Source organism: Littorina saxatilis, linkage group LG14 (assembly GCF_037325665.1).
Source record: "Littorina saxatilis isolate snail1 linkage group LG14, US_GU_Lsax_2.0, whole genome shotgun sequence".
NCBI classification, from domain to species: domain Eukaryota; kingdom Metazoa; phylum Mollusca; class Gastropoda; order Littorinimorpha; family Littorinidae; genus Littorina; species Littorina saxatilis.
This window is the reverse complement of record NC_090258.1, coordinates 6,386,319-6,409,860: the sequence shown is the minus strand read 5'-3', so window position 1 is coordinate 6,409,860 and position 23,542 is coordinate 6,386,319. Positions and strand designations below refer to the sequence as shown.

Here is a 23,542-nt window from a genome sequence, read left to right as displayed (position 1 = left end):
CAACAGAAAACAACTCGTCAAATTGAGTTCGAGGATTTATTTAGCATTCCATACATACAACTGCACATCTAGCAGAATTCAAATAGAAGCTTTTTTACATACAAATTGCGCTGGCATATATAGTAAATACTCAATCTCGAGAATATTCCAGACCGAACATGATACAACTACATTATATGCGAACCGCCCATGGACTAGAATGGTGACGTTCTCTGTGACGTACATCAAAAGGTGCCGACGCCCTTAATCCGATCGAACGCCACGAACTCACACTAAATCAGCATGGTAAACAACTTGTTTTGACAGGACTAGAAAGTTCACCTGCATTCTCGTCCAAGCATAAATATTGTGTTTACAAAATATAATATCGGTACTTTCCCACAAAGTACAAATAAGTGCAACACACAAAACTGAACCAAAGCTCAGCAACGGCAGCGTTTCCTAACATTACCCCCAACACCAGAAGAAATTTACCTAATTTCTTTCAATCATTGAAACGCTACTTGTACACATATTATGTATACATAACAGATTGAAATCCAGGTATGTACATTAGTCTGTTGGAGAATGAACACAGTTTTACTCACATACTCGGCTGAGAAAATCTGCTCCAACATTGTCTGAACCTTTGATCGATTCCACTCGCATATCAAAGTTCTGCAAGTACATCACCCACCTCATGATACGATTATTCACAAACTTCGCAGAGTTCAGGTAGGTGAGGGGTTTGTGATCAGTCTGAAGCACGAATTTCACCCCTTGGAGGTAGAGTTCAAATTTCTTGATTCCCCACACGATGGCTAAACACTCTTTCTCCATGGTCGAGTAGTTCTTCTCGGCTCCTGACAGCTTCTTGCTGGCATAGCTGACCGGAAACGGTTTACCTCCATGCTCTTGCATCAGCATGGCGCCGATCCCTTCGTCCGATGCGTCTGTACGCAAGATGAACTCTTTGGCAGTATCAGGAAGGCGTAGCACCGGGTCTCGTGACATCAGGTCGCGCACGGTCTGGTATGCCTTCTCCTGAGCTGATCCCCAGAGTATTCGGTTGGGGCATCCTTTTCGGGTCATGTCCGACAAAGGCGCCGTTATGGCGGCGAAGTTTGGAATGAACTCTCTGTAGTACCCAGCCAATCCAAGGAAGGATCGCACCTGCTTCTTGGTTTCAGGACGTGGCGCATTGAGGATCTTGGTGACGTTTTCCAACAAAAGCCCCTTTTGACCTTCCTTCAGTGAATGACCTATGAAGTCAACGTTGTCGGTCCCCAAAATGCACTTGCTGGGTCTCACGGTCAGATTGGCTTTTGTCAGGCGGGAAAACAGTTCCCTCAAAGTCTCCAGATGCTCCGCAAAGGTCTCCGTGTGGACTAGCAGATCATCCCAGTAGTACACAATATTCTTCATTCCTTTGAGCATTTTCCGCATTCCCCTCTTAAGGGTAGCACCACTGTTCACCATGCCAAAAGGCATCCGCAGGCACTCATACGTTCCGTCTGGAGTTGCAAAGGCGGTCTTTGGTATGTCCTCTTCGCGCACAGGAATCTGCCAATATCCCTTGCTGAGATCGATCTTTGAGAAGATCTTACTGCCAGTCAACCTTCGGAACAGATCAGCCGCCGTCGGCATTGGTTCAGGGTCAAACACGGTGATCTTATTGACTTTCCTAAAGTCAATGCATACCCTGTTTGTACCGTCTTTCTTCTTGACAACAACAACGGGAGATGAGTAAGGGGATGATGACTCACGGATGACCCCCATCTTCAACATGTTGTCGATGTCCTTCTTCAAGGATTCCCGAGCCTGAAACGGGATAGGGTATGGTTTTGAGCGAACAGGAACGTCAGATGTGAGGTGGACTTCATGTTCGACCAAGGACGTAGAGCCTGGAACATCAGAGAACCTATGGGTGAAGTCGCCCATAAAATCATGCAGCTCCTTCTGCTGGTCTTCTATCAGGTCAGGTCCTAACTTGACGTCATCCACTCCCTCTTTCTTGTGGAGGTCTCCCAACTCCAGTAGTTCCTCACCGTCGAACTCGTCTAGTTCGGCTGGTTCTTCCACCATTGTTGCGACCTGTACTGCTTCCGGAGGTCTCTCCACATACAGTTTCAGGAGGTTAGCGTGGTAGATCTTGGACTTCTTGCCGACATTCACCTTGTAGTCGTTGATCCCTACCACGGCCTCAACCTCGTATGGGCCTTTCCACTGCATCAGTAGTTTGTTGTGATCAGTGGGAAGCAGTATCAGCACTTTGTTACCTGGTGTAAACTTCCTGTTTACGGCTTTGCGGTCGTAGTAGTGCTTTCCACTATCCTGAGACTTTCTCAAGTTTTCTCTAGCAATCTCGAGAGTCTCCTCCAGTTTCTCTCGCAACTCGAACACGTACTGGTAACTGTTCTTCACTTCAGGTGTGCCCACATCTTTCGTCCACAATTCCTTTAGTATCTGCATCGGGCCTCTCACGGTCCGCCCGTACATCAGCTCGAACGGGGAGAATCCAGTGGACTCTTGTGGCACCTCCCTGTATGCAAACAGCAAGGCATTGATGTAGCGATGCCACTGCCTTGGCTGCTCACTGCATAGTTTCTTCAGCGTGGACTTCAGCGTCGCATTGAATTTTTCGACCAGCCCATTGCACATCGGGTGATAGGGTGTCATAGTCAAGTGACGAATGCTCAGCAGCCTGTTGACCTCTTCCATGCATTCAGAGACAAACTGTGTCCCCAGGTCTGTGAGGATCTCTTCAGGAACCCCAATTCTGCTGAAAATGTCCACAAGTGCCTCGGCAACAGTCTCGGTGTCAATTTTCTTCAGAGGCACGGCTTCTGGGTACCTGGTTGCATAGTCTACCAGGGTCAGTACCCAACGATGACCCGCTTCACTCGGCGGTTTGATCTCGCCGATGAGGTCAATGGCCACCCTCTTGAAAGGTCGGTCGATCAAAGGCATCTTCTGCAACGGCACTTTCGGGACCCTTCCTCGAGGTATGGTTTTCTGGCAAATATCGCACGATCGGCAGAATCGAGTCACATCTGCATGCAGTCCTGGCCAGTCAAACGCAGCCTGGATTCTGTCCGATGTCTTCTTGACACCCAGGTGACCTCCCATAATAGAGTCGTGGGCCACCTCCATCACCTGGCGCCTAAGTGGTTGAGGCACCAGAACTTGACGTAATGGCTTCCCACCGTTGACTCTCGGGTGCTGGAACACTCTGTACAGGATCTTGGCCTTTACTTCAAAGTGCACAGTGCCTTCGCCCTTAGTCATCTCCTTGACAGGACGACTCCTGTACTTTGTTAAAGTCGAATCAGCTTCCTGTAGCTGAATCAGCCGATCCCTGTCCACGACAGCAGTTGCAGAACTGTTGGTGACCCTGAGTGGCGTAGTTGTTTTGTCCTTCTTCGCCTGGGCTCTGGTCGTCACAGCGCTTACAACCTGCGGCTGGTCGCGGCGATGCACAGTTGCTCTGTCATCTCGTAACAGTTCGCTGATATCTTCATTCGCGAATGGCAGTGGGTCTTCCTCCTCAGCAGTAGGCTGAGCTGAGCCCATTCTCCATTCGACATCAGGGTCATCAGGACGTCTCGCACCCCCAATGTTCCCAATTAGTAGATCGTACAAGGGCTTCTTCAGGCAGACGGCCTCAACTTCTCCGGTGAAGTATGGAGTATCGATCTGGATTTTTACCACTGGTGCCTTCACGCATTTGCTGTCAGCCATGAGCGTCCACTTGAAGTCACCAGTGAACTTCTCTGTTGGCACCAGATCCTCTTTGACAATGACTCCATTGCAGCCCGAATCTCTGAGAACAGTCACTTCCTGCTTCTCAACAAATCCCTTCGACACGGGCATGTTCGACACTGACACAGCTGCGCTGGCGACGACAGAGATTGACCTGCCATTGGCGAGTAGAAGCTGGCCATCAGATATACATTCTTCCACGTCCGATGGTGTAGCCACTTGCTCGGCAGCCCTTGGAAGTATGACGCTGCTCGCACATACTTGTTGGTTCGAGCCACTCGTTTGCCTCTTGTTGTCGTAATATCTCCGTCGATGTTCTTGCGCTTTGTCAATGACATGTCCGTTATTTTTCTTTTGGGGACAGTTGGCGACTCGGTGGCCCTTGGTATTGCAATGGAAACACGTTATGTTCTGCCCTTCATTGGATGATGGTGCGGACTCAGTTTGTCCCTTGGGAGGTTTGTTTCCCTGGTTCCCGCTCTTCTGGAAAGGTTTTGATGACTTTGACGTCCCCAGGGTCCTTCCATGAGCAATGAGATAACGCTCAGCAGCATCAGTAATGTCCTTCAAACCCCGCAGTTTTTGCTCTTCCAAGCGGGTCGCCAGGTCCTTCGGGCAGGCATTAAGGAACTGCTCCTTCACGATCAAGTCCCGCAGACTCTCGTATGACTGCTCTTCACCTGATAACTCCACCCACTTCTGCAGGTATGACGACAGGCGCTCCACAAACTGGCTCGGTGTCTCTCCAGACAATGGCTGGCATTCGCGGAAGCGTTGACGGTAGCCCCTTTCAGTGAAGTTGTAGCAACGCAACAGAGCTTCCTTCAGTACATCATAGTCTCTGGCGTCATCGTTTGAGAGTCTAGTGTAGACCTCAAGTGCTGCCCCAGTCAAATGTGCGCTGAGTTGAATCGCCCAGTCGTCGCGCTGCCATCTAGCACTCTCAGCGAACCTCTCGAATCTTGCAAGGTAGCAGTCGATCTGGTCCTTCCCGTCAGCGAATGCTGGAAGTTTCGGTGCCCTGTGTAGCATTTGCTGCTGGTTATCTCTTTGGCGTGGTGCCTCGTGCTCAGTTTGAACACGCACCATTTCTGTCTGAAGCTCTAAGCGCTTGGTCTCCATTTCTATCTGGAGCTCTAAGCGTTTCAGCTCCATTTGCTTTTCTTCACGCTGCGCTTGTCTTTCTTCACGCTGTGCTTCTCTTTCTTCACGCTCACGCTGCGCTTGTGTTTCTTCACGCTGCGCCAGCAGTCGTGTCTGGGACTCGACGAACTCCGTCAACTGCTTGCCTTTTAGTCCCAGTTCAATTCCTTTTCCCCAGAACTCAGCCATTCTGGTCTTTTCCGGTGCGTTCGTCTGTATTCTTTCACAGCCCCGAACGTAGACGAATGTAGTCTTCTAAAAGAACACAGTCTCTACTGCACCTCCGATGCTTCTCTCGTCGCTGGTCACCTTCGTAGACGCAGGCTGCCACCCTCCTCGTCTAACGTGACGGCGCACTCTGCTCACGATACGTACACGACGTACCCCAGTCGTATTTCGTAGTATTAATGCACTAGCTCCGCGACGAAGTCCGTCTCGTCCAAACGGCAGCTAACCTCTGTAATCCCGATACACTCCGGCGTCGCTCACCGTACCGAGCTGCGGCGATTACCAAACTCTTCACCAGTCACACCGAATCCACGGTTCCGTAGTCTCAATACTGATCCCTCAGGATACACCCGATTGATGGCTACCTCCTGTGACTGTCTTGACACTGGTCCTTGTTACTGGAAAACCCTTGGCGTTAAACGTAGATCCTTGGCTTGGCCCCCAATTGTTACACGACACTTGAGATTGCCACAAGTTCTCAAATGTCGTATAGTTGTGTTCTTTTATTCTACGTCGCCCGTCTTCGCAGCAACAGAAAACAACTCGTCAAATTGAGTTCGAGGATTTATTTAGCATTCCATACATACAACTGCACATCTAGCAGAATTCAAATAGAAGCTTTTTTACATACAAATTGCGCTGGCATATATAGTAAATACTCAATCTCGAGAATATTCCAGACCGAACATGATACAACTACATTATATGCGAACCGCCCATGGACTAGAATGGTGACGTTCTCTGTGACGTACATCAAAAGGTGCCGACGCCCTTAATCCGATCGAACGCCACGAACTCACACTAAATCAGCATGGTAAACAACTTGTTTTGACAGGACTAGAAAGTTCACCTGCATTCTCGTCCAAGCATAAATATTGTGTTTACAAAATATAATATCGGTACTTTCCCACAAAGTACAAATAAGTCAACTACATGCAACACACAAAACTGAACCAAAGCTCAGCAACGGCAGCGTTTCCTAACACTTTCTTCTGAGAGTTGTTAAAAATCTCTTAGCAGGGCAAAAGAGAGAGAAAAGAATCCCTTCAAAGATAGCCTATTGGGAGCATCAGACCCTCCTCGGGTGGACGGAGATTTCTGAGCATAGTCCCTTTGTGCATGGGGGACATATCACAGGGAAATCTAGTCCTGAGGAGGACCATTGTTTTACTGCCTAGACCAGACACGCGCCTTATATATATATACAAGTTGTTTTTACATTTAGTCAAGTTTTGACTAAATGTTTTAACATAGAGGGGGAATCGAGACGAGGGTCGTGGTGTGTGTGTGTGTGTGTGTGTGTGTGTGTGTGTGTGTGTGTGTGTGTGTGTGTGTAGATCAGTTCCGAGAAAACTTCTGGACCGATCTTCGTGAAACTTCACATGAGAGTTCCTGGGCATGATATACCCAGACCAATTTTTTCTTTTTCCCGATAAATGTCTTCGATGACGTCATATCCGGCATTTAGTGAAACTTGAGGCGGCACTGTCACGCCTTCATTTTTTAACCAAATTGGTTGAAATTGTGGTCAAGTAATCTTCGACGAAGCCCGGACTTTGGTATTGCATTTCAGCGTGGAGGCTTAAAAATTAATTTATGAGTTTTTTCATTAAAGTTGTCATTAAAATAAAATTGTCGCAAACAGATTCAAACTTGATTGAATCGTATTCTTCATCAAATTCTGAATCTAAAAATATATACATATGTTATGTTTACTCTTAAAATGTGATCACAATTAACGAAAATAGGTTAATTAAAGTTACAATTAAAATGTAAGAAATCGATCCAAAAATGGTTTCATCTTATTCTTTATCATTTCCTGATTCCAAAAACATATAGATATAATATGTTTTATTCAAAACAAGTTCATAAAGTTACAAAGAATACAGAAAAGCGCGCTTTCCTGTTTACCGCAGTACGCTATTGCGCTATTCTGCCTCGTCAATTTCACTTCATGTTGCACGGGAAAAACTGCCGCGGGGATTGACGAAGCTGTATTGTCTCGGTTAAAAAAAAATGCAGTGCGTTCAGTTTCATTCTGTGATGTCAACAGCTTGACTAAATGTAGTAATTTCGCCTTACGCGACTTGTTTTCTTTTGCAGAAGTTCGTTGATGCAGATAAAGAGCAGGAGGGGCGACAATCCGACGACTGCTCGCAAAATGCTGACCCCAATACCAACAGTAATTCCACAGTTTCAGACAACAAAGTCACTTTAAGTCAAAGCAGCGCCTCATATCACTCACCTAGTGTCACCACTGACAAACAAGAAGGCTGCGGTCAGCAGTCAGCTGTTTTACTAGATTTAGAATGTGGTACAGGCGATATTGATACTGACGAAGATGTTTTCAACGAGGACACTGTCGCAGGAAATAGTGGCACTGGAAAATTCGAGTGTGCAAGCGAGGAAAACTTTGCACCTTGCGATTCTAACACTTCTGCTTGTCAGGCAAGCATCAAGATTGTCAACGAAAATAGCGGAGAGAACAAACTGTCCGAAAGACAGGAAACAACCACAGATGACAATTTTCAAAACGACTTAAAGTGTGATGCTAAACGTGAAAATTCGTATGCAGTTTCGTACAAAGAAGACACAGGGACAGACAGTTGTCGACAAAGCCTTCATGGGAATCCTGACTGTTCGCCGGAAACCAATCGCAGTGTCAAAGGGGACCAAAATGCCACGAGCGGAGTAATACCAAAAGGAAACAGAACAGACACTTGCGACGAAAAGACGAGCAGCGACGATTCTTTGACCAACGGCACAGATACTGTGAATACTGGAAGCAAGTCACCCACAAACAAAACTAAATTTGATGACAGTAAGTGCGACAATATTTCACCCGAAAGTGGAAATTCTGATGGTGGCTTCACAAGACAAGTTGAGCATTCAGCTCTTGGTAGTGACACGAACTCGGAGAATCGTGAAACTCACGACAGCAGTTCAAGGATGGCAGATGCTCCAGACAAAGTTTGTTGTGAGCGTAAAGAAGAAGCCCAAGAATTGGAGAATCGTGAAACTCACGACAGCAGTTCAAGGATGGCAGATGCTCCAGACAAAGTTTGTTGTGAGCGTAAAGAAGAAGCCCAAGAATTCACCAGAGTCAAGAATGACGGTGATACAACCACTGATGAAAGGGATATCATTGAAGTAGAAACAGCAAAGACTTCTGGTAACATGGCCCCAAACCATTTTCCGGAATTGCCTAACTTAGTCCTAGGCAGGCGCTACCGCCCCAAATCTGCAAAACGTAGCACCAAAAGGCGATATTCAGACACGAATATTTCCATCAGTCCGACCAGTAACAGCCCGAAATCTCGATTTTCAGATTCAGACATCCCTTCAAGTCTAAAGGTTGGGTGTGCACAGAGTGATGCCTCTTCCAAGTCCTCCAAACACAATCCTCCTACCTTAGGGTGTGCAAATACAGACCTAGATTCTACCCCCTCAGACCAAAGATCTAATTCTCCATGCGGAGGAACAGACGTACTTCCTAGCCCAACAAAACACAGCCCCCAAATGTCAGACTCGGATAAAGAAAGAAATGTAATGTCCAGCGCTACAAATGAAAGTACAAACTTGCGCACCTCAGTAACAGACGTGGGGCAAAGTTCCACAAAACACAGAGCTAAGTCTTGTTCGTTGAAACCCGACAGTCTTATCCTCAGCCCGACAGAACAGATGCAAAACTCGTGCGTTTCTAAGACAGACGGTCCAACCCTCAGTCCCACAAAACTAAGCCTAAGAATGAGGTTTCAAGAGGCCGACTGTCCCTCCAGCCCTACAAATACCATCCAGTCCTCTCTCAGTCACAGCCTTACCAGTATTCCTGAAGAAACTGCAGAAGAGGTACGAAAAAGCGTCGCCGCTGGTGAAACTGTGGAATATAATGCGGGTATCACCCCCGGCGGCGGAACGAAAAAGTATGACGCCAAAGACAATGTTCGTTTTAGAAGAAAAGGAGAGAAGAAGACGAAAGAAGGAATACGAGAAAGCGGACTAAAAGTGGAGATGCGAAGAAAAACTCATCGCACTGAAGATGTTGAAGGTGAGATTATGTGTGAAACAAATACAGTGGAATTCGGTTAAAATATTCAAATCTGTAATTCACAAACATCACACATTTTCCAACTCGTTCATTCACTTGAAATTACATTTTCCCTTTTTTTTGTTCGCTGCCGAACCTACCAAATGAACCAGAAAACAAACAGAACGTGACCAAATAATGTTGTCTTTTTCTGATAATATATCAAGGTTTGTACAGCAACAAAATTCAAACCTACGTAACAAATACAAATTAAGGCGGTCTTTAATTGAGCTCGACCCCCCGCGGGTTAGGGGGAAGAATTTACCCGATGCTCCCCAGCATGTCGTAAGAGGCGACTAACGGATTCTGTTTCCCCCCGCGGGTTAGGGGGAAGAATTTACCCGATGCTTCCCAGCATGTCGTAAGAGGCGACTAACGTATTCTGTTTCCCCCCGCGGGTTAGGGGGAAGAATTTACCCGATGCTCCCCAGCATGTCGTAAGAGGCGACTAACGGATTCTGTTTCCCCCCGCGGGTTAGGGGGAAGAATTTACCCGATGCTCCCCAGCATGTCGTAAGAGGCGACTAACGGATTCTGTTTCCCCCCGCGGGTTAGGGGGAAGAATTTACCCGATGCTCCCCAGCATGTCGTAAGAGGCGACTAGTACTAACGGATTCTGTTTCTCCTTTTACCCTTGTTAAGTGTTTCTTGTATAGAATATAGTCAATGGTTGTAAAGATTTTAGTCAAGCAGTATGTAAGAAATGTTAAGTCCTTTGTACTGGAAACTTGCATTCTCCCAGTAAGGTAATATATTGTACTACGTTGCAAGCCCCTGGAGCAATTTTTTGATTAGTGCTTTTGTGAACAAGAAACAATTCACAAGTGGCTCTATCCCATCTCCCCCCTTTCCCCGTCGCGATATAACCTTGAACGGTTGAAAACGACGTTAAACACCAAATAAAGAAAGAAAGAATTGAGCTCGAAGAAAACTTCGCGAAGTCTTTTTACCGAAAACTCATTGCTAAAGCTTCGTACGGCCAGCTTCGCGAAGTATATTCTCTTAGTCGACTACGCCCAGTTAAGGACAGGCTTTAAAAATAAATGTCATTAATTTACGTATCTGTCTTTCGATTTCAGGCGGAACAATCCCGAAAAGGAAAAGTCCAGTAGCAGAAGTGTTGCTGTGTTTCTCCTTCTTGCGAAGCGTTCACCGAGTGATGGCGGAAGGCAACGCGGACCATCTGTTCTCCCTCAACGGCGTGCGAGTCCTCAGCATCTCGTGGATAGTCCTCGGCAACACCCTGTCCTTGTTGCATGGAAACCCTGCGTCTCTAGGTGAGAACTAGTCACTACTTCACAAACGCATCTCTGTCATTCCTGTCTATTTACTGGGGCACTGTTTATTTTAATGATTAAAGATAACTTTATCACTCGGCATTTAATTAGTGATTACAGCTTTTGTCATTAAACATTGAAAAAAGGATTTGTTTTAAATGTACATGCATTGGTAAACTTAACTAACGGTGTAATGGACGCGCGCGAAGCATGTTTGAATCATCGATGTTTAAATGTTGTGCGGAGTATACTCCTTTTTCTGAAAATACACCAAGTTTGTTTGAGAATACTCCGAGTACAAAACCGGGGTTCCAAGGTCTGTCTGAGTCTCTAGGTGAGAACTAGTTACTCTGTCCTTGTAAAATGGAAACCCTGCGTATCTAGGTGAGCACTCGTCACTCTGAAGGCCTGTTGAGAAAGGATGGGGAGGAGGTGTTAATAATGGTAGGTTTTCTGTTTATACAACCAATACAACCAAGTCTATTTATGTAGGATATTTTACATTTACAAAATAACATTAAGATATCTGTTGTCATTGCGGTCGCTGTCGTAGTTGAGAGTGTTGTTGACGAGCGTCATCCACTGATCAAAGTTCTCTGTTGTGCCTCCCATAAGCGAACGCCGTCAAACTTTTGTTTTTATGCGAACCAAGATCGAAACTGAAGAGTTTGTTTTTTGTTGTTATTCCACAGCCAACAACGTGGACACGGTAACCATGGCAACCACAGTGTGGTTCCAGGCCTTGATGAACGCTACCTTTGCTGCAGACACCTTCTTCGTGCTCAGGTATCCTGTAGTCTATCATTTTCGGGGTGGAAAGAGAAAATGGATCACTTAGAGTCCCTGGGAAAGGTTTTGATTCGTGTATTGTGGGGGGGGGGGGGGGGGGGGGTTACGATTACGATAAATCCTGTATTCTTAAGATATCAATGATTTTAAGACTTCTACAATTTCTTTTAAGAGCTTGACTTTATCCAATGTTCTTTTTTGCGCATGTGCTCATTTCTCTCTGTTGTAAGTTACCCTCTGTCTGAATGTCTACATTTCTTAGTTGACTGGAGGCCACCGCAGTTGAAAGTTTGTGGTTTATGGTCACGCAGGCTCTGTAAACTGTCCCTGATATTAAAGGACATGACGCTGTATTATTTGTACCACATAACTACTACATGCTCTATAGTTAATCGTACAGCTTGCAACGTTTTGAAACAACCTCCGAAAAAGAACAAATCGAAGGAAAATCTTAAGAAAAGATAAGAATCGGACGTGACATATACTTCCAAATTGTTCAAATAGAATACATGTAAAAGAAGATTTGACCAGCTATGTTGTGCACCTATAGGCGCGGAGGCAGGAACAGAAATGACAGGAAAGATATATGCAAATAAGTTATTAAAGAACACAAAATGGTTGCATTTCTATTATTATTATTATTATTATTATTATTATTATTATTATTATTATTGAAGAACACATTCTCAATTATCGAGATCTGTGTTTGTGTGGAGGCAACAAATACGCAAACATGATGAATGCAGGAAGCTTACTCGGCATGTAATCAAATAATTGCGATCTTTTTTTCATGCTGTTATTCTGTAACTTTTCGTTTACAAACTCTGTTTCAGTGGGTGTCTATTGGCGTATCACTTTCTACGTTCAAAGAGTAAAGAGCTGAAGCAGAACCCGAGGGCATCTCTGTTGTCTGCAAAGTCCCTCATCTTGTTCTACGTTCACAGACTCACGAGGTGAGACGTTAAATGAAACTGTCAGGAAGTGATTCGTGCTTGTGCAGGTTAATTTGTGCTTGCCTTTAATTTCGTTTTCTCCTTCGTTAAATCTTTGTTCTTTATAATCAACGCCATGGGAAACTGCCTACGTAAGCAAATATTCACATACCCGCACGTACGTACACACACACTCACGAACGTGCATACGCATGCACACAAGAACGCACTTAATGTGAAAACACACACGCTCTCGCTCTCTCTCGCTCTCTCTCTCACGATGCTGTCCATAAGCCTTTTTGAGACGTGTGCCACTGAGTGTGTGTGTCACACATTATGCTTCATCTATACATTTCATTATGACCCTCTGTTGCAGACTGTTGCCCTGTTACTATATCGCCTTAGCAACGTACACCGTGTTAGTGCCTTATTTTGGAAACGGACCACTGTGGAAAGGAACCGACTCCAGGTTGGCACGATGTCATGACCATTGGTGGGCCAACGCTCTTTTCTTCTCCAATTTCTACAAAGCTAATGACATGGTGAGGAGCTACACTGCGTGTGTGTGTGTAACTGTATGTGAGTGTGTTTGTGTGTGTGTGTGTTTGTGTGTCCGTGTGTGTTTGTGTGTGCGTGTGTGTATGTGTTTGTGTGTGTGCGCGTGTGCGTGCGTGCGTGCAGCATGCGTGTGTGTGTGCGTGTGTGTGTGTGTGTGTGTGTGTGTGAAGACAACACTGTGTGTGTGATAGTGTGTGTTTGTGTCCGTGTGTGCGTTAGTGGGGGGGGGGGGGGGGTTGTTGGGATGCCTGTCTCTATCTCTCTGTTTGTCGATCTGTCTGCGTATTTGTTGAGGTATGAGAGAACCTGTGTCACTTGTTGCTTCCAAATTTACACGAAACAATTCAGTTACTGAAGCAAAGTAAGCAAGAAAGATAGTATCATGTTTGATTACCAAGGAAAATGATCCAGAAACAGGTAAAGCTGTACACCCTCTTGATAACCTGCTTAGCATAGTACATTCTATTTTATATTCTCTTCTTCATCTCTTCTTCTTTGTTCATGGGCTGAAACTTCCACGTTCACTCGTGTTTTCGCATGAGTGGGGTTTTACGCGTATGACTGTCTTTACCCCGCCTATTTGATATAATATCTCATTGTAATTTATTTTATTTTATTTGTCATTTTCCGCAGTGCATGTCATGGAGTTACTACCTCGTCAACGACCTGCAATTCTACTTCATATCGCCTCTGTTCCTCTACCCCTTGTTATAGTAAGTCTGCGCGTGATGTTTGTTTATTGTTTTTCTTTCACGTCCAAGATTGTCGAAGAAAAATGGTTGTGTCGTCCTTCCGTGCAAATTCCAAGAGAGAAATTAATTCGTTCTGTTTTTAGTACATGTTCAGAACACTGAAAGCTAGGGTAATTCGTGGAGTGTTTGTTTTCAGTACCTGTTCAGAACACTGAAAGCTAGGGTAATTCGTGGAGTGTTTGTTTTCAGTACCTGTTCAGAACGCAGAAAGCTAGAGTAATTCGTGGAGTGTTTCCGTTTCCATTACCTGTTCAGAACACTGTACGCTAAGGAACATCAACAGTCTCAAAAGAGACAGTGTTCACTTATGAATACCTTCCAGATAGTCATTTCGGTATCAGCTTGTCATTTTGCTGTGCACATTGCTTTGCAATGTAAATTGATTCATGCTGTAAAGGAAGCTCTTTATACATTTACTAATACATGTATCGTAATTTATTTATTTATTTATTTATTTAAAGAAAGTATAACAGAAAGGAGTATTTGTAAAACTGAATTATGTAATGGTGCGTTTTTAATTCCCCCAAAAATCCCCTCCAAAATCATTGCTTCATTCGCTTGTGTCTTCACTGCAAGCCACTGAACATTTTGTAAAGATAAATGTTGTCTAATTAGTGTTTGTCTGTGCACTTAAAAGACCGCTGGGTCAATATATTTGTGAACGTAACGGGTTTTTTTTGTCAATTAAAACAACTCACCTTTCTTGTTTTTTGTATTAAACAAAACACCTAATCAACTTAAAACGGACCTTTACTGTCGATGATTCATTTTCACGATATACTGTTCTCATTTGCAGTTTGCCTCGCCTGGGATTGTCTTTGCTGGTTGCCTTGGTGATGATACAAATACTGTCCACGGCGCTTCTGACACAAGACATCAACGGAAACATGCTGAGGTAACTGCACTAAATGGGCCAAGTACATGCCTGCTCTGCAATGACAAGCCCATTGCGGAATGGGATGAAGCGATCTGTAGTTCTTTTTTTCCTTGTTTTTGAGTCACTTGAGAAAAAGTGACTCTATGTAATCGGTCAGTGTTAGTCTGTCCGGCCGGCCGGCCGTCCGGCCGGCCGTCCGTAGACACCACCTTAACGTTGGACTTTTCTCGGAAACTATCAAAGCGATCGGGCTCATATTTTGTTTAGTCGTGACCTCCAATGACCTCTACACTTTAACGATGGTTTCGTTGACCTTTGACCTTTTTCAAGGTCACAGGTCAGCGTCAAAGGAAAAATTAGACATTTTATATCTTTGACAAAGTTCATCGGATGTGATTGAAACTTTGTAGGATTATTCTTTACATCAAAGTATTTACATCTGTAGCCTTTTACGAACGTTATCAGAAAAACAAGGGAGATAACTAGCCTTTTCTGTTCGGCAACACACAACTTAACGTTGGGCTTTTCTCGGAAACTATAAAAGTGACCGGGCTCAAATTTTATGTGAACGTGACTCATTGTGTTGTGAATAGCAATTTCTTCCTGTCCATCTGATGCCTCATATAATATTCAGAACTGCGAAAGTGACTCGATCGAGCGTTTGCTCTTCTTGTTAAGTTTCGTATTCATTTTGAAGAGGTTTTTTTTCCCTGTTTTTGTTGCTTCATCGATGTTTTTCTGTGTCTTTTTTTGCCGATTGTTTATATATTTTTTCAACTATTCATGTCTTTTGTTGCTATAGATCATGTAACTTTATGAGGCGCATTGTAGGCTTCTCCTTGAAGATAACAAGGTTAATCACTAGTGTAAATATATTTCCATTGTTTGGGGGGGAATCCCCCCCCCCTAGATCCGCCCTTGGTGTTTGTGTGTGTGTGGTTATGTGTGTGCGTGTGTGTGCGTGCGTGCGTTTGTTATTGTTATTAAAAGATGATTGCTGCAGCATGGAGGTAGAGTTCTTCGCCCAGGTCTACGCCAAACCCTACTGCCGGGTGGGAGCCTTCGCTGTGGGCATGGGACTGGGCTATTTTCTGCACTCTACTGAGCGACGCATCTTCTTTAGAAAGGTCAGGTCGTCTATTAATTAAAATATTTCGCCGTAAACCATGATACAAAAAAGACCATACAATAACAGATCTGATAAACAAAGAGAAGTAATCGCTCTAAATGCATACGACATGTGTAATAGAATAAGTGAGAGTTATACGGAACCATTCTCCTGGCACCTGAGAGAATAACAAGCATTGACATATTTGTTCCATACAATAACAATATTAACAATAACAACATTATATTGTCCATTAAAATGATACATTAAAATGGAAAGTTTTCTTTGCTTGTTGCAGGTACCGCTGTTGCTGGGGTTGTTGTCGGCGCTGTCTGTTGTAGCGACGGTGGTGTACATCACGCACACGGAGACGGGTCAGGGCGGTGAATCGTGGACAGCGCTACAGACGTCACTGTACGAGGCTGTGGCCAGGCCTCTGTGGTCACTGGCTGTCTCCTTCATCATCTTCGTGTGTAGCGTTGGTCAGGGAGGTGAGTGGGTCGTGTGTAGCGTTGGTCAGGGAGGTGAGTGGGTCGTGTGTAGCGTTGGTCAGGGAGGTGAGTGGGTCGTGTGTAGCGTTGGTCAGGGAGGTGAGTGGGTCGTGTGTAGCGTTGGTCAGGGAGGTGAGTGGGTCGTGTGTAGCGTTGGTCAGGGAGGTAAGTGGGTCGTGTGTAGCGTTGGTCAGGGAGGTGAGTGGGTCGTGTGTAGCGTTGGTCAGGGAGGTGAGTGGGTCGTGTGTAGCGTTGGTCAGGGAGGTGAGTGGGTCAACTGTGAGACGGACTGCAGATGAGAAACACACTTACGCTACATGTTAAGGGGACTGAGGGGACGGAAAAAAAGAGAGAATGAGAGGGAGTCCATGTCTCTGAGAGAGTGCGTGTCAGTGGTGGAGCGAGTGTCTCTTTAGAGAGAGAGAGAGAGAGAGAGAGAGAGAGAAATAGTGAGAGAGAGAGATCGAGAGAAATAGTGTGAGAGAGAGAGATCGAGAGAAATAGTGAGAGAGATCGAGAGAAATAGTGAGAGAGATCGAGAGAAATAGTGAGAGAGAAAGAGATCGAGAGAAATAGTGAGAGAGAGATATCGAGAGAAAAAACCCCAGTGAGATCGAGAGAGAGAGAGAGAGAGAGAGAGAGAGAGAGAGAGAGAGAGAGAGAGAGCGAGAAAGAAATAGTGAGAGAGAGAGAGATCGAGAGAAATAGTGAGAGAGAGAGAGAGAAATAGTGAGAGAGAGATATCGAGAGAAAAAAAACCAGTGAGAGAGAGAGAGAGAAATAGAGAGAGAGAGAGTGAGAGAGAAAGAGAGAGAGAGATGGAGAGAAATAGAGAGAGTGAGATAGATTCAATGTCTCTGAGAGAGTGCTAGTGTTGGAGTGAGTGTCTCTTTAGAGAGAGAGAGAGAGAGAGAGGAGGGGGGGTTTACGTGGCGTTCGTTGTTGGGATTTAACATCCCTTCAGCCATGTAGGTGGGGGGGGGGGGGGGGGGTGGGGAGATGAGAGCCTGGTTAGGGATGTCGGGGTCTCACAATAAAGTACTTTTATTTTTCTGGTGGTTCTTAACCTTGGACTTTAGGCCAAGTCAGCCTCAGTCCATTACTTGAAGTTCTCCACCCAAGTATGCAACACATTCATCGTGTCCCTTGGTTTCAACAATTCTATTAAATAAAAGTACAAATAAATATGCCGCATATATACTATCAACTGAATCAATGAAGCACAACGAACTAAGCTTATCAACGTGCCCTGAAAAACCAGGATAAGATCCGAACATGCCTGTCCCTTCTATCACTGCGTTTAACGAAGGGAGAGAGGGAGTGTGTGTGTGTGTGTGTGTGTGTGTGTGTGTGTGTGTGTGTGTGTGTGCGTGTGTGTGCGTGTGTGTGCGTGTGCGTGTATGCGTGTGTGTGTGTGTGTGTGTGTGTGTGTGTGTGTGTGTGTGTGTGTGTGTGTGTGCGTGCGTGCGTGTGTGTGTGTGTGTGCCGTGAGCGACTGCTGCTTAGGAATTTTATGTGTTTTTAGTGCAACTCTCAATCCTTAGTAAATGTGATATGATTTAGTGTTGTTGGTTTTTAGTGCAATTCTTAATTCTTAGTAAATGTAATGCATTTTATGTCTGTAACCGCCCGACACTGCATGGCAATTGTCCTTGTTTTTATAAGGACAGTAACATTTTGAGTCTTGAGTCTGTATTTCTTTGCAGGTTTTGTCCACAAGCTGTTATCTTGGAACGCCTTTGTGCCCCTGTGTCGCATCACCTACGGGGTGTACCTGCTCCACCCGATTCTCATCGCAGTGGTCCTCAATGGTAGTCGCTACCCGTTTCATCTGCACTTTGGCAGCCTCGTAAGTTGGTTGTCGATTTTGTTCGACATTGTTTTCCATTTTTGCCAAGTGTTTGTTACGTGAGTGGGACAGATTGGCTTTGAGAAGAAGAATCGGGGGAACATGTGAAGGAGCAGTGGAAAATCAGGTCCCTTGACACGACCTCATTTACACGATATACTAACGTGTGAATTGAACGATATTGTTATCTCATGGGTAGTCTCTCTCACGTATGCAGGATGAAACAGCATTTGATATAGTCTGCATGAAACAAAACAAGAAAAGTAGGGACCCCTTTGGGCCTCTTTAGCTTATGTTGTAATTGTTTTCAGGGAACTACTGCTATTAGCATGATTCCTTTTCTGTTTTTTTCTTCAGATATACATGTTCCTGGGCCCTTTTCCTCTTTAGTATATGTTGTACTTTTTTTCAGGGCAATACTGCTATTAGCACTATTCCTTTTCTGGTTTTTTTCTTCAGATTTACATGTTCGTTGGCAACCTGGTGTGTGCATACGGTTTGGCTTTTCTTCTCATCACCCTGGTGGAGAGTCCCTTCACAAGTCTGGAACACACTATACGCACGCGATTCTTCTGATTGGACCGTGTGACATCACGTGATCTTCACAAGTCTGGAACACACCATACGCACGCGATTATTCTGATTGGACCATGTGACGTCATCACGAGATCATCACAAGCCTGGAACACACTATACACACGCGACACTTCTGATTGAACCCTGTGACATCATCATGTGATCATCACAAGTCTGGAACACACTATACACACGCGATTCTTCTCGGATTGGACCATGTGACATCATCACGTGATCTTGAACACACCATACGCACGCGACTCTTCTGATTGGACCGTGTGACATCATCACGTCATTTGGCTCGGCAAACACTCGATCACATCGAACATATTTATCGGTTAAATGTTGTTCGAGGCTGTACAGGGTCGATGCCTATAACAGTGTGCAATGCAAACACAAACTTCGCTGTTGTGGTTTTATGGTGTGTGTGTGTGTGTCTGTGTGTGTGTGTGTGTGTGTGTGTGTGTGTGTGTGTGTGTGTGTGTGTGTGCGTGTGTGCGTGTCTGTGTGTGTGTGTGTGTGTGTGTGTGTCGACGCGGGTGGTACGGCGAGACCAATTTTTTTCTGTTGACATTTGTTTTTTATTCTTGTAAATAAATATCGTACAGTTCCAGGAGTTCTTTTTTTCAAAGAGGTGTGTGTGTGATTCAATGATGTGTTATTACCGTTCATAAATAAACTGTAAAATATTTTTGCGCTCATGAAGTATTTGAATAATATGTGTTTGTGCACGTGTGCGTATTTGAAACCCTTTTTAAAATGTGTTATTCTTGTAAATAAACAACGTACAATAATTATATGAGTGATTTGTTTTTTAAAAAAAGGTGTGAGTGTGTGTGTGCGTGTTTTAATATGTGATTCGATTTGTTATCGTCGTTTTGTTTTGTTTTTATATATATATATAAACTGTATAGGCCTAATATGCGCTCATAGTGTGTTTGTATAATAGCTATGTCTGTAAATGTGTACGCGTGTATTCAAAACAAAACATACAAATACTTTTGTTTGCTTTTTATGTGTGTATGCTTCCTGACTACTGAGTCAGTCGAAGTTAAATTCCCCTCAAAAAAGTTCATCAGAGTCGCCTCAAGAGGGGAGAGGCTTTTAGTTACTGAGCTGCGGCTATTGCTTTTGGTTCTTGTCAGCCCTTTCCAATACACTTCATCCTTGATTCAGCCTCGACTTTGGCCCGGCCTTTCTGTGTGACGTGAAGTCTGAATAATGGCTGACGCCCACTTTTGTGAGTCTGTCCCCTCATCTTCTGTAGCCTTTTGTTCTCACTGTCCGCTGTCACTAAGACTAAGGTCAAGGCTGTGTAATGGGGTAACTGACCACATAACCCTGAGAACCTTTTTGCGATATGGAATAAAATCTTGAAGACTAAAATGTTGTTGTTGCACAAATGGCGAACGCACGCACGCACATACACACACGCACGAACGTACGCTCGCACGCGCACACGCGCACACACACACACACACCCACACACACCAACGCGCCCGCGTACAAATACACACACGCACGCATGCATGCACACACAATCACTCATTCACACACACACCAGGTTATACTTATATGTGCAGTTCGGTATTTTGATAGCCGAGATGTGTCATATTTGACATATTTAAGAAGTATTTGCAATTTGATATTTACATTTTAAAAGTTAGTTTTAGCGCCAAAACGAGGCGTCCGATTGTGGGTTATACAATCCGTCTGGCCACACAAAAATAAATTGTTTACAAAATGCTCGCTCGTTACGGAGGGGACTTAGGATGTTCTCAAGCGGTGAGTGTTTAAACGAAATGGTGTTTGTACTGTGTGTCAAAGCCTGACAGTGTCTGTGACCAGAAACTGATGGTTTACGGGAAGCTGAGTGTGCCTTCAAAAGACCGTTGGGTCGATATATTTGTGAACGTAACCTTTTTATGTTGTCAATAATTAAACGTTCAAACAACTTACCTTTCTTGTTTTATTATTCCGAATGTGGAACGTTGGCAGTCTATTTGTTTTTGGATTTAATTTACATTCGAAAAGAATTTGTCAAGTCTGAGGATCTCTGAATCATATACAGCACCCCGGCGTAAAAGATAAGTGTCTTTTACTGTTGAGAGGAATTATTGACCCCGTCGGTTTTGTTTTTACCGATTGTACGCTTTGTTTTTCACGCAAAACCAGAATCTGATTGCTTTAATAAAACGATTCAAATAAACGGTTTTTTTGTGACAGTTTTCCAGCCAGCTATCAAAGCTAGTACAGAAGAGGTTGAAGGGAAGCAACTCGACCTTTAAGGTGTTTGAAATAGACGGGGTTACCTCCCATAGACTGCGTGATTATCCTTCGGGTCCAATGTACAGTAATCGTGGTTTCATTGCCCTCAGCGACGCCGAGTATCTACTAACGAAAAGTTTTTTTATTTATTTTTTATCATTGTATTATTCATTCCCTTTGATTCAATACCTGGAATAAGAGAAAGTTAAAGATGAGCTGGATCCTATCACATGTTTCCTCGTGGGTTTGACAAGAGTATGATTGAGAGTGAGAGCAGTCAGTGAATGTTTGCAAGAAAGTCATAAAGTATGCACAATCCTTTCTGCAGAATTTTTAAAACTTAAAGTTGCAGCTAAAACACCTGCATATCTATGTGAAATTAAATGCTAAACTTTGTCCCAAATACCCCTCAGATAGCGTAGATCATAGTTTTGATATTTAAATTTTTTGTTTTCGGGGGAGGACCCCCGGATCCCCCTATTTTTGGGTCCCTCTCCTGTTTTCAGCTGACTTTTTTATTCAGCCATTCCGATGCCTAACCTTCGACGAAGCCGGACTTTAGTATTGCATTTCAGCTTGGAGGCTTAAAACTTAATTAATGTGTTTGCTCATTAAAGTTGTCATTGAAATCGAATTTTCGCAAACAGATTTAACAATTGATTGCATCGTATTCTTCATCAAATTCTGAATCTAAACATAAATACATATGTCATGTTTACTCTTAAAATGTGATCACAATTAACGAAATAAGATTAATTAGTACTACGATTAAAATTTAGGAAATCGATCAAAAAAAGATTTCATCTTATTCTTTATCATTTCCTGATTCCAAAAACATATAGATATATGTTTTATTCAGAACAAGCTCAGAAAGTTAACAAGAATACCGAAAAGCGCTTTTCTCCGCTTAGCGCAATACGCTACCGCGCTATTCTGGCTTGTCAATTTCACTGCGTTTTGCACGTGGAAAGTGAGCGATTTCCTTCTCGCGGGGATTGACGAAGCTGTATTGTCTTGGTGAAAAAATTCAGTGCGTTTAGTTTCATTCCGTGAGTTCCGACAGCTTGACTAAATGTGGTAATTTTGCCTTACGCGACTTTTTTTTCTTTTTACATTTAGTCAAGTTTTGACTAAATGTTTTCACATAGAGGGGGAATCGAGACGAGGGTCGTGGTGTGTGTGTGTGTGTGTAGAGCGATTCAGACTAAACTACTGGACCGATCTTTATGACATTTTTCATGAGGTTTTTTTTTCGATAAATGTCTTTGATGACGTCATATCCGGCATTTTGTAAAAGTTGAGGCGGCACTGTCACACCCTCATTTTTCAATCAAATTGATTGAAATTTTGGCCAAGCAATCTTCGACGAAGGCCAGACTTTGGTATTGCATTTCAGCTTGAAGGCTTAAAAATTAATTGATGACATTAAAAATCTGAAAATTGTAATTACAAATATTTTGTTATAAAACGATCCAAAATTACGTTTATCTTATTCTTCATCATTTTCTGATTCCAAAAACATATAAATATGTTATATTCGGATTAAAAACAAGCTCTAAAAATTAAAAATATAAAAATTATGATCAAAATTAAATTTCCGAAATCGATTTAAAAACAATTTCATCTTATTCCTTGTCCGTTCCTGATTCCAGAAACATATAGATATGATATGTTTGGATTAAAAACACGTTCAGAAAGTTAAAAAGAATAGAGATATAGAAAAGCGTGCTATCCTCCTCAGCGCAACCGCTACTGCGCTTTTCTGGATTGTTAATTTCACTGCCTTTGCCACGAGCGGTGGACAGACGATGCTACGACTAGGAGTGTACGGTCTTGCGGAAAAAATGCAATGCGTTCAGTTTCATTCTGTGAGTTCGACTGAGCTTGACTAAATGTAGTATTTTCGCATTACGCGACTTGTTGTTTCTTCTCGTCCCTGTGGCAAATGCTTCCTTCGTTTGTTTGGAACTGACCAAACACACACACACGCACACACACACAAACACACACGCACGTACGCACGCACGCACACACACACACACAAACGCACGCACGCACGCACGCACGTACGCACACACACACACACACACACACACACACAAACACACACACACAAACACACGCACACACACACACACACACACGCACACACACACACACACACACACACGCACACACACACACACACACACACACACAGACACACAGACACAGACACACACACACACACACACACAAACACACACACACACACACACACACACGCACACACACACACACACACAAACACACACACACACACACACGTACACACACACACACAAACACACACGCACACACACACACACACACACGCACACACACACACACACACGCACACACACACACGTACGCACGCGCACACACATACGCACGCACGCACACACTCACACGCACGCACACACACACGCACACGCACTAACACACATACATACACACACACAATGGCACACACACACACACACACACAAACACACACGCACACACACACAAACACACACGCACGCACGCACGCACACACACACACAAACGCACGCACACACTCACACACACACACACACACACACGCACGCATACACACACACAAACGCACACACACACACACACACACACACACAAACACACACGCACGTACGCACGCACACACACACACAAACGCACGCACGCACGCACGCACACACGCACACGCACTAACACACATACATACACACACACAATGGCACACACACACACACATACACACAGACACACACACACAGTCACACACACAATTGCCTACAAAATAATACATTCACACACACACACACTCACAAAATGATGCTGAACG

The 23,542-nt window shown here is 44.1% G+C and overlaps 1 protein-coding gene across 1 annotated transcript in view; it reads left to right on the top strand.

The window, feature by feature from the left end:
- Nucleotides 1-19,203, top strand: part of LOC138947004 (uncharacterized) — a 61,629-nt gene extending 42,426 nt beyond the window's left edge. The window contains exons 7-17 of the mRNA XM_070318424.1: nucleotides 7,216-9,160; nucleotides 10,279-10,476; nucleotides 11,169-11,262; nucleotides 12,099-12,218; nucleotides 12,574-12,739; nucleotides 13,389-13,468; nucleotides 14,304-14,402; nucleotides 15,388-15,511; nucleotides 15,791-15,983; nucleotides 17,690-17,832; nucleotides 18,292-19,203. Coding sequence (XP_070174525.1) covers nucleotides 7,216-9,160; nucleotides 10,279-10,476; nucleotides 11,169-11,262; nucleotides 12,099-12,218; nucleotides 12,574-12,739; nucleotides 13,389-13,468; nucleotides 14,304-14,402; nucleotides 15,388-15,511; nucleotides 15,791-15,983; nucleotides 17,690-17,832; nucleotides 18,292-18,408 — 3,279 coding nt within the window. The 3' untranslated portion in view covers nucleotides 18,409-19,203. The remainder of the gene's footprint in view (nucleotides 1-7,215; nucleotides 9,161-10,278; nucleotides 10,477-11,168; nucleotides 11,263-12,098; nucleotides 12,219-12,573; nucleotides 12,740-13,388; nucleotides 13,469-14,303; nucleotides 14,403-15,387; nucleotides 15,512-15,790; nucleotides 15,984-17,689; nucleotides 17,833-18,291) is intronic.
- The last annotated feature ends 4,339 nt before the right edge of the window (nucleotides 19,204-23,542 follow it).